The 16122-nt window shown below is 34.9% G+C and overlaps 1 protein-coding gene across 5 annotated transcripts in view; it reads right to left on the bottom strand.

Annotated features, from left to right (window-relative positions):
* Positions 1 to 379: 379 nt before the first annotated feature.
* TTLL7 (tubulin tyrosine ligase like 7) overlaps positions 380 to 16122 on the bottom strand; it is a 158985-nt gene continuing 143242 nt past the window's right edge. For all 5 annotated transcript variants that reach the window (XM_062193417.1, XM_062193414.1, XM_062193416.1 and 2 more), the window contains 2 exons: positions 12603 to 12776; positions 380 to 725 (listed from right to left, as the gene is read on the bottom strand). In XM_062193417.1, the coding sequence (XP_062049401.1) occupies positions 605 to 725; positions 12603 to 12776 (295 nt within the window). In that variant the 3' untranslated portion in view covers positions 380 to 604. The remainder of the gene's footprint in view (positions 726 to 12602; positions 12777 to 16122) is intronic.

The following is a 16122-nucleotide window of genomic DNA, read 5'->3' on the forward strand; positions in this document are numbered from 1 at the left end:
AATTCCCACTTAGGGGAATAAAAATATTGGAAAATCAGGTTGAGATGTTTCCAGTAGTTTATAATGTGCTATTGTAATGATAAACCCGTTTTATACTTAATTCTATCATCAAGCAACATCAGGTTTCTAAATCTTTTTTGGTTCATTTTAAATGGCTACTACATATAGGAGTATTAATAAGGTATTATGCTATTAATGCTTTTTCAAGTTAAAAGCTGTGTTATCTAGAAAATAATTTAACACTGTAATGGGATATTCAAGATTAATTCTGTTTTATATACTCTGCAGCAAAAATAACATTTCTAGTAGGAAGGAATTAATTATAAACCTAGCAAATTCTAGACATTCACATATTTGTGTAAACAAATTTAACATGGTTTATTATATTTCCAGAAAGGTTAAGTCTTCAATTTTCTGCTAATTCTTCTTTCAAATATTATAATAAATATATATGTTATTTGAGTGCATGTGTATATATTTTCACACATATTTAAGTCATATATACATAAAACAGCACTTAATGGTCACTTTCTTTGCATGTTCCACTTGAGGGAAAAAAATGAATTGCTATTATGCATAACCCATGGCGATCTTCCCTTCTGTTTCACAAATGGCCATATCGGGATGTAAACAAAACATTGGAGCGAGTCATTCCAGGTGAATTGTATTTCATGTTGAAAGTTGGTGTTCTCATGAAGAACTGGGTACTTCCTGGCAGTAAATACCTAGAAATAATAGTTTTAAAATTAGACTATTATAAGCAAATTAGTATTAACATCTTTTATTTATGTGGTTAGTAATTTACATATTTATCATACATGAAAAATGTTACCATAACAACAAAGCAACTCACAGAAAAAGATTTTCTTTCCTAGATTGAGAACAGGAGGGGAGAAGGAAAGAATTGAATATGGATGTAACGGAATATTGGTATCCAAACATCTCCTCAGGAGTCACTCTATGCTATGAAACTGTTTATGTGGTTCATGTTAATTTAGAATTTTGCATCAGTTCTTGTGGAGTCAAATATTTCTTAAAAATATTCAACATGAGAATTTGGCTATCCATATTTACAATAATTATTTGCTTCAAGGATGATGAGAACACTGATTATAGTTCAATATCATTGATGCTTCATTAAAGAAAAAGTTGAACGATTGTAATTATAAATTTTATATTCATATAGCATAGTGTTTATGTTTACAGAACATTAGACATAATCATGATATCACATGTAAGTAACTCTTGCAAATTAGTCTATTATAGAATACATGATTTTTTTTTCAGATTTTAGTAAAACCATGTAGTGCATATACTCTGTGACACCTCATCAGAGTCTGGGTAAGCATCTTGTAATGAACCACTAATATTTCTGTAATAAAATGCACAAATATTCAGAATAAATCAGACAGAGATTATAAATAGCTTAATGTAAATTCAGGTAGATTTGTCAACAAATGGATCCTTTTCTTTGGTTTTTGTTTTTATTTTCAAAGGTTTAGAAATTAGGAATTGCATGTAGGAGATTGTACACCTGTATAATCCATTTTTCTGTGAAAAACCTTGGTTAATATTATGCCCTTTTTTTTTTTTTTTTTGACAGGCAGAGTGGACAGTGAGAGAGAGAGAGACAGAAAGAGAAAGGTCTTCCTCTACCGTTGGTTCACCCTCCAATGGCCGGCGCACCGCGCTGATCCGATGGCAGGAGCCATGTGCTTATCATGGTCTCCCATGGGGTGCAGGGCCCAAGCACTTGGGCCATCCTTCACTGCACCCCCGGGCCATAGCAGAGAGCTGGCCTGGAAGAGGGGCAGCCGGGACAGAATCCGGCGCCCCAACCAGGACTAGAACCCGGTGTGTCGACGCCACAGGCAGAGGATTAGCCTATTGAGCCGCGGCGCCAGCCAAGTATTATGCCCTTTCAATCTATTTGTCCAGACAGAAGTGGTTGAGGAAATCCACATAAATATAAATGCAAAGAAACAATGTTATTCAAAGTGTAGGTCCTTGTAATGATAAGGACATGCTCTAAAGTAAGGACAAAAATAATTATAAATTAAGGAATTCCAAGAACAGAAATAGTGATAGGAAATTTGTAATTAGCAGTGGTCTTGGAAAAATAAATAGTAGAGCATCAAATCATTTATTATATTTTCTTCATTTGACATTAGAATCCTCAAGTGATATTTCCATAAATATATGTATATATTTAAATATATGAATAAAGTGAAGTCCAAGGACATTATTAGCTACCTACCTATGTTAAATAATATTGATAGCTAGGATACCATTATGTTAATGGAAAATTATACTTACAGTTGTGTTACATGAATTTTATTAAAAAGAAAATGCATTCATTATACTCAAACTGCACATAGTATTCAGATTAAAATAACAGAATTTTCTCTAATATCCAGACATCATCTTCATCATGAATTATCTAATAATATCCTCTAAATCTATTACCTAATATCACAAACTATAAATAATTGCTCAAATCATTAAGTTAATAGAGCAGTAAAATAATAGACAACAAACCAAATTAAAACAAAATTGTATAATGGGTGATGAATAATGAAACAATTGATTTCTCACATCACAAATTACATAAATTATTTTCTTAATATAACTCGGGTAATTTATATGAATTATTATGTTAGGAACTGGTGAAGTCATGATGATTAATCTAATATATTTTGCCATGAGAAGGCTGCCCTTCATATCTAGAATGGAGGTACAGAAGAGAATAAGGATTTTGCTCAAAAAAACACAATTCTATATTAAATGAGGGTTATTTGTACTTCACTTGAAAATTCATCCTAATTACACTGACACTGACAAGTAATGATACATAGTAACTCCCAACAGCTTTCTTTCAAAGAATGTCCAAGCAATAATTACAATTGACATTTTAGTAACCATCACATAAATTTTTGAATAAAAGATCTCCGCTTCACACATGAAAAAATAAAAGTACAGAGTCCAGTACGACAGCTAAATTATGCTATTTTTACTGAATAAATATTTAAATAGTATTTTTAGCACTATACTAGTTGCTATACAAATATTAACTCATTTAGTTCTAATAACAGTTCTCTATGGTATTGTTAGTTCCATTTTATAGATGAATAAACTTCATGAAGCAAGAAGGAATTAGCTGCTTTGCCCAAGGATACACAGATAGTAAGTGGCAGAGCTAGGATTCAAACATCATGCAGGCTAAGCCCAACATCTGTGCTCCCAGCAACTACACCTATTGACATCACAATCTCACATCATTGCTATCTGAGTCTCAATTTAAAAACTAATATGTATAATTATTAAACTAATTTTTTCAGAAGTAATGAAGTATCAATAACCTAGAAAGCAGAAAAATATATATTCCACAACACTTAACCTTAATTGAATCAGAAAAAGTAAAAATGAAACTTCTTTTAATATTTAAAAAGAAAAAGAATTTCAGTATGAACTAAAAAAAGGTTATGAAATCATACTTGGAAGGAACACTTTGCTTCCCTAAAGAAAGTGCTGTGAGATATTTTAAAGCATTGTAGTGAAACATAATGGATTATTTACCTTAGTATCTTCATTAATATCTCTTGGGAGATCCCATACTACCTAAACATCAAAGATTATTTTTGAAATAAAGTTAAACAACACAATGTAATATTTTTAGCGGGAAGACTATTTCAAAGCAGTGCATTTCTAGCCCATGTCTGACTACTCTGAGTAAAGCACCAAAAAACGTGAACAATTTACAGCTTCATTTTCCCTCTGCTTATTCTGTATGTTTTATATATTCTTCTTTCAATTTTTAAAATTTTATTTTCATTTTTATTTGAAAGAGAGAAAGAGAAATACAGAGAGAGACCTCTCATTTGCTGGTTCACTCCCTGAATGCCTGCAACAACCAAGGGTAGGCTAGATCACAGCCAGGATCCCAGAGCTCATCTGAGTCTCCCACAGAGGTGCCAGGGACCCAAGTACTTGAGTCATTCCCTCCTGCCTCCCTGGGGGTATGCATTAGCAGGGAGCTGGACGAGAAGTGAGGAGCTAGGACTCAAAACCAGGCACCCTGATATGGTATGTGGGCGGTCCTAAGCAGCATCTCAAATGCTGCACCTAATGCCCACCAGAATTTAGAGTATTCTTGATATGCAAAATAGCTACCTTGAACTAAGGAGAAATGCCTCAGACTACACGGTCTCCAGGTGCTTCAGACACATGGCCTCATCTCATCCCTCAGGCTAGGTGTACACAGTTCCACTTACCCAATTTTCAAACATGTTGGGGCCAGCTGTTGTGGTGCAGCAGGTTAAACTACCACCTGTAACACCAGCATCCCATTTTGGAGTGCTGGTTCGAGTCCCAGCTTCTCTGCTTCCTATCTAGCTTCCTGATAATGCGTTTGGGAAAGCAACAGAAGATGGCCCAAGTGCTCTGCCCCTGCCACCCACATGGGAGACCTGGTTGGAGTTCCTGGCTCCTGGCTCCTGGCTTTGGCCTATCCAAGCCCTCATCATTGTGGCCATTTAGGGAGTGAACCAGCAGATGGATGATCTCTGTCTCTATCTCTCCTTGTCTGTCACTCTGTCAAATAATAAAAATAAAAAGAACATGTATTTGTTTAATTCATGATGGATAAATAATCAGTTGGTCTTTTATGTGCCATTTTATTGCTGACTGTGGGAGGATCTCTAGAATATGGAGCATTTAAACAATGGTAGGAAACGAACCTTGAAAGTGTAAGCTACACCTCTTCTGGTATCTTCCTGGAATATGACCAGGACTCCTGATCCCCACCCCCAAAGTAACCTCATTTTCCTAGTAGGTGGGTTTTTAAAAATTGTTGTAGTAAAATACATAAAATATGAAATTCACTATTCGTTTTCTTATCATTTTAAGTGTACAATTCAGAGTAAGTATATTCACAATGTTTCCATCACCCTAAAAACAACTCCACACTCAAAAGATACTAAACTCCCATTTTCTTCTTCCTCTTCGTGGTGTCATATATTTTATTTTCCATCTCTATAAGTTTGCCTATTCTACATACTTAAAATAAATGGAATCACAATATTTGTTCTTTGTGTCTGGCTTATTTAACTTAGCATATGTTCAAGGTCTACCGTGTTGTAGCATGTATCAGAATTCCATTCCGTTTTATGGCTGAATTGCATTCTACTATCTGAGTATATATATTTTATCCATTCACCTATTGATGTACAATTTCATTATTTCCATCTTTGGCTACTATAAATAATGCTGCTATGGACATTAATGTCTAAAGCTCTTTTCTTTGACTCCTTTTTATCAGTTCTTTTGGGTATACACCTAAGAGTGGAGTTACTGGGTCATATGGTAATTCTATATTTCACTTTTTTAGGAAACTGCCAAACTTTTTTCCACAGCTGCTATACCATTTTATATGCTCACCAGCAAGATACAAGGGTTGCACCTTCTCATTTTCATGAACACTTACTTTTTTGCACCTCTTTGACAATAGTAGAAGTGCCTTGTCCTGTGATTTTTAACTTTGATTTGATGGGTGTGTCCTGGTTTCAAGTTCCACCTCTGCCACATGCTACCAGTGTGGATTTGGATAAGCCATTTAACCTTTTTGGGCCTGTTTTCTCATTGTGAAAAAAATCCATGACTAGCTCAAATAGAATGAAAAATGTACAATAAGAAATATTATTTATAACCTATAGATTCAGAATATCAGCCTCACTAGCAAGACCATCCCTGCTTTGAAACAGATGTGTCAAGCTATCTTAGACTATGGCTATAAATGGCACTGTGTATTTAACTACTTCATCCTTAAAACTTTTTAATAAGGACCTTGGTACATGGTCTATACATTTCGGTTGAGTTTATTGGGAATAGAATAACTGTGACAAAGTAGATTTCAGTATGAAACAGAAAAGTGTATGTAAAAGGCAACAATTTTCCCTATCATGGCAGTGTAATAGAGTTCCCGTTACTCTACATGCTCATCAACTGGTATGCAGTGTTTTTGTGATTTTTGCATTTGCCTGATTATTAAATACCTTTTTCAAATGTTTATTGGTCTTTTCAAGTTTCTTCCCCATTTTTCTATTGAGTAGACTTCTTTTCCTTAGAAATTTGCAAGACCTTATAACATAATCTGCACAAACATTTTTATAGATTTTATGGGTTCAAACACCTTCTTTCATCCTGTGGCTTGCAAGTTTCTTTATCTCTTTTTGGATCTTCTGATCAACATGTATTCTTATTTTTAATAAAGTCAAATGTATTCATATTTTCATTATGATTAGTACTCTTTGATTCCATTTTTATAATCATTGCATACCTCAAGATACCTATATTATCTTCTGAAATCTTTAGTTTTGACTTCCACATCTATTAAAAAATTAATCTGGAACTGAACTGATTTGTGTTTGATAATAAAAATTAAACTTTACTTCCACTATTATTTGGAAATCCAACTGCCCTAGCATAATTTTTTAAATAAACTTCTTTTTTACCAATTGCCATAAATCAAGCATACTCCCTTTGGACAGATTTCAAAGCTCCAGGTAGATCTGTATTGGTTTTATGCTTTATGAATGGTTCTATTGGTGTATTTGTTTACTCTTTTTTTGCCAGTATTACACTATCTTACATAGCTTTAGCTTTAAATCTTGATATATTATAGATAATAAACCCTGTCATTGTATTTTCTACTTCAAGATTGTCTTACAAGGCCGGCGCCATGGCTCAACAGGCTAATCCTCTGCCTTTGCTGCGCCGGCACACCGGGTTCTAGTCCCGGTCGGGGCGCCGGATTCTATCCCGGTTGCCCCTCTTCCAGGCCAGCTCTCTGCTATGGCCTGGGAAGGCAGTGGAGGATGGCCCAAGTCCTTGGGCCCTGCACCCCCATGGGAGACCAGGAGAAGCACCTGGCTCCTGGCTTCGGATCAGCGCGATGTGCCGGCCGCAGCAGCCATTGGAGGGTGAACCAACGGCAAAAAGGAAGACCTTTCTCTCTGTCTCTCTCTCACTATCCACTCTGCCTGTCCAAAAAAAAAAAAAAAAAAAAAAAAGATTGTCTTACCTATTCTTATTCCTTTGGTTTTCTGTATGAGTCTTAGAACTTTCATTTCCCCAAAATAGAGCTTTAGTGAAACATTTTCTGTTCCAAAATAAAAATAAAAATGGGAGGGGGCTTCATAATAGTATTACATTGAATTTATAGGTGCACAGAACTATCTGAGAGGAACTGGTATTAGTAATGTTGATTTCAGTGATGAAGTAGGTATATCTTTCTCCTGCTTACATTTTTGGCATAAATGTCTTAATTGTTTTTGCCCAATTTATTCCTAAGTTTTAGATGCTCTTTCAGGCTATTAAAAATCATTTCTAAAATTTTAGTTTATTGTTGGTAAATAAAAATACAATTGACTTTCTTATTTTGATTTCATCAACAAAGTCACATTCACTTAAAAATTTATCTACAGGTTTTTTTTTAAGATTTGTACTAACACTGTTAAATCCAGTAGTATGAACTCTAGTTCTTTCATGCCTAATGCCTTTTATTTCTTTTGTTTGCCTCATTAAACCAGGTCCTTAATACAGTGCTGAATAGAAGTGATGGTAACAGGCATTATTGCCTTGTTTCTCATCTGAAAAGGAACACCTTCAACATTTCAACATTAAGTATGATTACTGCAAGTATTTTATGTAGTTATGCTTTATTAGATTGAGGAATTTCTCTTTGTTTCTAGTGAGCTAAGCATTTTTAAAAGCATGACTGTATACTGAATTGTATGAGGTGATTTATCTGTATCTTTTAAAATGGCCTTTTATTCTATTAATGTAGTGACGTCCACTAATCATTTTTCAATGTTATTGCAACCTTAAATTAATGCAATAAGCAGAAGTTCGTCATGACTATTATCCAGTATAAGTTGTTTGGGTTCAGTTTGATAATATTTGGTTTAAAAGTTTTGCATCTATGTGTAGGAGTGAGATTGGACTTCATTTTTCTTTGCCATAATGCCCTGGTCAGGTTTTGCTATCAAAAATAGCAGCCTCATAAAACAAGGGAAAAAAGTTCCCTCTTTTTTTGTTCTCTGAGTGGGTTTGATCAAATTGGCTACTGAAGCCACATAAAACCAGGAGTGTTCTCTGTGGGAGGGATTGTAATTATCAAATACATTTCTTTAGTAGTTATAAAACTATTTAAGGCTTTCTATTTCTTTTTGTGTCACTTTTGCTGATATGTACTTTTCTAGGAATTTTTTAGCTTCATCTAAATTACCAAGTTTATTGGCATGAAAATATTCATAATACTTTATCAAGTTTTTAATATTTGTAGGGTCTGCAGTCAGATCTCCCTTTTTGTTGCAGATGTTAACTATTCATTACTTTTATATTCTTAGTCAGATATTCATCCATTCTTATTAGTCTTTCCTAAAATCTACTTTTGGCTATGCTTATCATCTTTATCCTGTTTGTTTCATTATACCATTAATTTCTGCTCACAATTTTATTATTCCTTTCTTCTATATTCTTTGGGTTCATCTGTTTTTAAAGATTTTGACACAGAGAGAGGGAGAGACAGAGAGAAGTCTTCCATCAACTGGTTCACTCCCTCCGCAGGCGGAAACACTAGGGTTGGGCTAGGCCAAAACCAGGATCTTGGCTTTTACATGGGCCTGGGGCCCAAGGTTTTGGGCCATTTTCCATTGCTTTCCCAAGCACATTAGCAGGGAGCTGGATCATAAGTAGAGCAGCTGGGACTTGAACCAGTGCCTATAGGGGATGCCGGCACTGCAGGCAGTGGGTTAAACTACTGCACCACAACATCAGTCCTCTTTGACATTTGTTTTTGAATGTCATTTTTGTTATCTTTCCAGATTACTGATTGGGTTTCACCTTTCTTTTTCCTAGTAAACCCACTGAAGTCTGTAAATATCACTATAATAATGATTTTGACATATCCTATAAATTTTATTCATATTTTTTATATTATTCAGTTCAAAATATTTTTGTGTCCATTATGATTTCTTCTTTGATTCATCAGTTATATAAAATGCATCTTTTAAGTATGGATTTCTTGCTCATTATACACTTGAAGACTGAAAGACATTGTGGACAGAATAAACGCTCTGTGAGGCTAATGTTGCAGTGTAGCAGGTTAAGCTGCCAACAGTGACTCTGCATCCCGTATCTGAGCACTGGTTCAAGTGCTGGCCTGCTCAGTTTCTGATCCAGCTCCCTGCTAATGCATCTGAGAAAGCAGTGGAAGATGGACCAAGTACTTGGGCCCCTGTCTCCTATGTAAAAGACCTGGAGGGAAATCTAGGCTCCAGGCTTCAGCCCGGCTGAGCCCTGGCCATTGCAGTCATTTGGAGAGACAACCAATGGATGGAAAATCTCTTTCTCTATCTCTCCCTTGTGCTATAACTCTGCCTTTCAAGTAAATAAAATAAATATTTTAAAGAAATGCTCACATGATTTCAATCTTCTGAAATTTTTTGAAATTTATTTTGTTACTCAACTACCAGGTTGATTTTTTTAAAAGTTCCTAATGTGCTCAGTATATTGTATTTCTGAAGTTGATTCACTTCCATGTAAGACAGTTTTCCATTAATTATTTTGTCACAATTTTCTGCATCTTTACTGATTTTTTTCCTGAGAAATGACTTTCAAAATATCCTTCTCTTGTTAAAGATTTGTCATAATTTTCCCTTTGAATTCTGCCAAACTTTGCTTTGCAAACCATCTGAGGCACCATTACTCCTAGGAACCTGGAGTGTTTAACAAGACCTCCAATCTTTGGAAGGTCCTGGACTTTTTACCTTAGACTCACAAGGCTGTCAAAGCATGACTCAGTTCTAACAAGTACTCACTAACAAGTATCTGATTAATGTTCTAATGTCCTCAAGCTAATAAATTGGTATTTTAATCCAACTTTCATACTTGTCACCAGAGGAAGGATTTGTCCATGTATCTAGTGCTGTTACCAAAGCAAAGTGCTAACTTGATGGTGTTAAAAAACGTTTTTAGCTATGGAACACCTTGTGAGATGAGTTTATGAAAGGTTCAGTACATAAGAAACAGAAACACAGAGACGCTGAGGTTGAAAAGTGTTTGGAGTTCACGTTGCTTCTCAAGTAAGTGACCTGTGGAGCTGGTTCCAAGAATTCCAGTGTCTTGGAGATAAACCAGTAGTTATATATTTCTAATTGACCAGTGAGGTTCAAGTATAGTCCTATCTGTCAGGCACTATGAATCTACCTGTGAGAACTGGCTTTTCACTTGGTGTGCCTATTAACTTATTATCATTTTTCTGGGACTGTAATGTTGATGACCCTCGCTTTCAAGCAATAGAGGTCTTATAGTCTTTAAATCCTCTTAAAAAACATCCCACATCTTTGGTCAAGATAAACATACTCTTCAAAACCTGACTAATGTGAGCTCTATTTTTTTCCTTTCTTAATTTTATGGATAAATTAGTCAAAAATATATCTCTTCATAAATTATTTAGGTATATCTCATAAATATTTATATCAAGTGTACTTATTTACAAACATATAAATTCATATTTATGCTTCATCAGGTAAAGTTCATAAATGAAATTTGCCAATCTATTAATAAATATTAAGTGACATCTTCATGGACAGTACAATGCTATAGGTGCCTTTTCATATGAAGGAAAATATGGCCACTTTTTACATGTTTTTAAATTTATGTGACACTGACTGGGTTTTAATAATTGAATATCAGGCAGAAATGTTATATTCCTGCCTCCACATGTGTGCGTCCATGTAAAAGAACTTCCTGGCCTCTTTCCAGGACTGAGTTATCCAAATTTCCAAACTGTGGGTTTTAAAAGGAGAAAAAGGCATATTTGGCCTCTCTCTGACTCATCTTTTCTGCAGAAGAATACATTCTTGTTTTTTGCCTGTCAGTGCTCAAGGAACTAGACTTTAGTGGAAAGTTTGGGTTGACCCAGCTGTGCTTTGGGGTGGACAAGTTTAATTCTTGAATTCCACGGTAGGAAACTCACTTGGTTCACATCTACACCATGCCCCTTGCCCTCCCTCCACCCAATGTAACTTTGATCAATAGAACTCTATTTTGGTGACCACCTGTCCAACTCTGGTATTTCTCTTTCAAATGGTTCTGAAGGTAAGCAGAAACAAAGGTGTATTTACCGGCACTCCAACATGCTTACAGTCACTAGACTGGGGTTATTTTGAGCAATTATCAGAACTGACTGTCAGGTGGTGAAGAAAATCCAATGGTCTGAGCAACTGTAAGACATAACTCTTCCTCCAGTGCAAGCAGGAAGACTCATCCTATTTTGCCTACCCACTAAAGCTACAAGATCCACCCATGAAATTGGGTTATGAGCTCTGAAACTTGTAGCACTAGCATTAAAGAATCTTAGTAAACTCTTCCTTATACTGGAATTTAAGGTCTTCCTGATCACAGCCCCAGAGTATCACCCCTTAAAGAGAAGGCTCTGTTTGTATATGCTATAATGTCTAAAAATAGCTGTTGTTCTTTTAAATTATGTTAAAGTATTAATGAAAGTAACATTTTTATTTTAATAATTTAACTGTGTCATTTACATATTTTCTATATTGGTGTTTAATGCTATTGTTATGATCAGTTTCTATTTGCAGAAAGCTTAGAATAGATTAGAAGTCCCACAAAAGTACAAAGACAGAAACCAAGGAAAAGATTAAAAATTTATCTTTTTTGTGTGTATAAAATTCTAAGCCATTCTTCTACTGCAAGTTACTTTTGTAGAAAGTTAGCTTTCTTATACTCCCTGAAACCCTTATTATAAACGTCAATTTGGAGGTCTTTCACAAAGAAAACCTAAATGATACTGGTCCCATTTGCCTCATTGTTTATTTCATTAGCAGTTGATTTTTTAAGTCCTCACTACTTTTTCAGAGTCACAGTTTACTTTATTCAATCCTGAATAGCACTGTGGTTTACCAAAATCAAAAGTCATATGCTCATCTTTATTTGTAATGGGGACCACAATTGCCCTGAGAAATTTTAAAATGTACTTCTTGTTTACTCTTCATATATTTTCAGTTTAAAATAATATTTTTGTGTGCTTTTGGAATATTACCTTTTTAGCTAGACAATATTTCTAAAATTCAGTGTTTAAATTGAACTTATCAGAAAGAGCCTCCTACAGATTTGTTTAGTGATGAAAGGCATAAGAGAGGCATACTGAACAATAAAAACTAGCTGAAGGCATCTTTCCTGAGTGTAGTAGGCTCAAGGATAAATGGTGACCTATTCCTCTGGGGAAAAAAAAGTAAAATTTATTACTATATTAGATGTTTTTTGAAAGCAAAATTATATACACCAAACAGTCTCATTCTATGTATATAATCTCTATAATCTTCAGGCTTGGGATTGCCGTCCATGGTCAGTGCCTTAAAAGATTGTACTTTAGAAATCATTTGTAGATAATAGCACATGTGACTTTTCAGAATTCAGCATTCTCTCTAGCCATAGAAGCAAAAAGCGACTCTCAGTTTCAAACAGTGCTGTGGCATTACTTTATGTAAAACTCACAGGGAACAGAGAATGTAAACAAGTACCTGGAATGACCCCAGTCAGGAGCAAAGCCTGAGAGTGATCCTCTTGTGTCACTTGCATATTTGTAAACCACTAGCAGGCACTGTTTACAAAGCTCTACCAGGCGCTGGCAGCACTGGAGCTGCAAAGGAGTCACCACCTCCGGGCTTTTACTGAATATACTCTCCCAAGAGGATCTGTTGGCATGGAAACAGACATGACCTCATGTTCACAGTTAAAAATGGCAATCATCTATATCACTTACCTAGCAACAAACTGTGTCCTCAGACATTTGCAGTAACCATGGATGGCTGAAAGTATCTAATAGGCGCAGATTAGGAAATTATCCTTTGCATTTAAGAAACAAAACATCAAATTCATATACCATTCTTCTTTATAGCCTTTAATGCTGCCAACTGTGCATAGATAACAAGGTGATTTCCCAGTACTTTCTAAAAAGTCGAGTGATTTGGAAAATAGTGAGCTAATGCTTCAAAAATTAACTATTTTAGCAATGTAGGTTTCTAGGAATCAATATTTACCTGAATATTAATAGTGGTCCCACAAAAGAATTAAAAAGTTCCTGTAACTTAATTTGTGAGTTCTCTGCCTTAGAATTTAGGTTAATCCCTTTATCATGATCACCTTTGTCTACACCTTTCAGATGTGGTTTTACCCATGAGATTCTTACAGTGCAGGCAGATTCTTCACTTCAGAAGTAAAGATGTCTCAACGAGTGCTACTCTACTGTAATCCCCAAAGTGGTACCCTTCCTCCTTCGGGACACTCAGCTTATGTCAATGAAGTGGTAGCTCACCCTTGTTTAACTTTAATTGTGTGTGTGAGAGAGAACAATAGTTTTCTATCATGGCTGAAATCAGAAACCACCTTACTACCACACCGTCATCAGTGAGCAAAGAGACATATACACACACACAGAAAGAGAGAGAAATTCCTTAGTATAAGTGAAACTCTTTTGAAGCCTTGAGGGGTAAGTTTAATTTGAGACTTAGTAATGGTTCAAGTTTCATTTTACATAAACTATTTCATGTTACCTTCAGAGAGAAAAGAGAGTAGATTTTCAGAAAGAAAAAAATATTAAGGAAAATATTTACCTAAAGAAATGTACTACCCAATGGAAAATTCAAAGACTGCATTTTCAACCTTCTGTGGACTTCTGATATATTTGGAATTTTTAAAAATGCTTTAGAAGTTCAGGTATTTTTTTAGTAGAAAAGATGCTGTTTATTTTATCAGGAGAAACATGGTCCCCAAAATACAGCATTTCATCAGTGAATGACAAGATTTTTAAAGGAAATAAGATTCAAATGAGTTAATTGGAAGAAACAAATTTTCTTCTCTGTTCTGAGATGTTCAAGACTGAATATAATATTGAGGTGTTTTCAATTAACAAAGGAATCAATATTCTCTTCATTCATGAAACAATAATATGGTACTTGAATTAACTCTAAAAATAAAATTTACGTTATTACTAAATATAAGAAAAACTAGATGTGATATATATATATATGTTTATTAAGATGAATAAAGAAATGAAATGTATTTACTTAACTTAATCAAGAAAAACATTGTAGAAAATTAATTATGGAATATATTTTTAATTACTATATCTTACTCTAATAAGATTTTCATAAATACATACAGAAAACATCCAGTAATTTGACTGTCTAGCACATTCCCTTCTCTCTGCAGAGACTTTGAATATGCATGCAAAAATCCACCTACTCTCAACTTGGAAATACATTGTTTTTATATTTTGGAGCCATTTTATTAGATCTACTAACAGGGTCGTTCTGATCATGGTAATTTCCCTTTACCTAATTCAGGATTTAGAGGTAGGAAAAAATAAATAAATGGAGGGAAGATGAAAGCATTTCTTCTGTAATACCCTATTTTGATAGAAATTTCTGAATATATGAGTCATAAAATAAATAACTAGTTTTGGCTTCTCATCTTCTCACTCTTCCTTTAATATTCTAAACAAATATATGGGGCTGCCACTGTGGCTTATGAGTTAAACCGCTGTCTACAATGCCAGCATCCCACGTGAGCACCAATGGGTCCTGGCTGCTCCACTTCTGATCTAGCTCCCTGTTAATGCACGTAGGAAGACAGCAGAAGATGACCCAAAGAAACCTGGAATAGCTCCTGGCTCTTGGCTTCAGCCTGGCCCTGTTCCAGCCATGTGGCCATTTAGGAAGTGAACCAGTGAACAGAAGATCTGTCTGTCTACATCATTTTCATTCTCTCTCCCTCTCTCTCTCTGTACTTCTGCCTTTCCAATAAATAAATCTTTTTTAAAAATTAAGAAAGAAAGAAAATGAATCAGATGTTCTGTGCGTGGTAATAGGCTATCGGTGCTCCTGCATCAGGGAGACATGCTCTTCAAAGTGAGTGCATCAGACTATTTCCCACCTCTTCCCTGCCACCTGGCATGCCTGAGTAGATAGAAAATGCTTTTGCAATGATATTGCATCTTGATTTTCATTATGAGCAACACAAAATTTTGTTAAAAGAAAGGAGCTAGAAATAGTTAAAAAAAAAAAAAAAGGGCTTTTTCAAAGAACCCTGGGTACCATCTGCTTGCTCTCTGAATCTAAATTCCAGAGAAAAGGGAGTGCCAAAAATCTACAAATTCAAAAAGAAAAATTAAATGATTAAAAAGTTCTTTCTCACTCTTCCTAATCCCCCCAGAAATATAAAGGGAAATGAATTTAAATGGTTTTTTAAAGTAATATAATGATAAGATACAGAATACTGAATAACTCTGGCAATAAAAGGAGTTATTAATGAAATCCAAAGGCTTAAAAAAAAAATCCTCGAATTATCCAGTAATCCAACAAATTTTCACCCCTTTTCTCATCAAAACATTTAACAAAGGGTCCAAACCATTACAATAAATTTATCTTCTAATTTATTTTTTCCCCAAACTTTTTGAAGTACTATTGTGTGTGCATGTCTGTGTAATATAGGAAACCATACAGAATTTAAAATACACTCATATATACACACATACTGAAACTTATTCCAGAGTCCAATCATACATTTAGCCTACAGTTTGCTGACACGGGAAAAGAAAACACCATGTAACGTCTCTGTCCCTTACAGGCGCCTGGCATTAGTAGAAGTGCAGGCTAAGTAACCGCGACTAGAATGGAGAAGCAACCAGGGCCAGAACATGCCATAAAAAATGGAGGGTGGGTCACAAGGGTCCTCCACAGATTCTATTTTTTGCGGGTACATATTAGGCTTTTCCAAATTAGGGCATTCCTTCTCTCATACTACTCAAGTTTTAACTTCTCATAGCTACCTTCCCTGAATTCTCAGGTATGAGTTTAAGTTCAATAGAGCCCTAAAGTTCCTTATCCCCGTGAAACCCAGTAGATCATTTTACTCAAGAAAATTCTTAAAGCTAACAAAAAATTTAATCAATGACATGAAAGATCTCTATAATGGAAATTATAAAACATTAAGAAATAGAAGAAGACACAAAAAGTGGAGAAATCTTCCATATTTGTAGAA

Source organism: Lepus europaeus, chromosome 5, assembly GCF_033115175.1.
Source record: "Lepus europaeus isolate LE1 chromosome 5, mLepTim1.pri, whole genome shotgun sequence".
NCBI classification, from domain to species: Eukaryota; Metazoa; Chordata; class Mammalia; order Lagomorpha; family Leporidae; genus Lepus; species Lepus europaeus.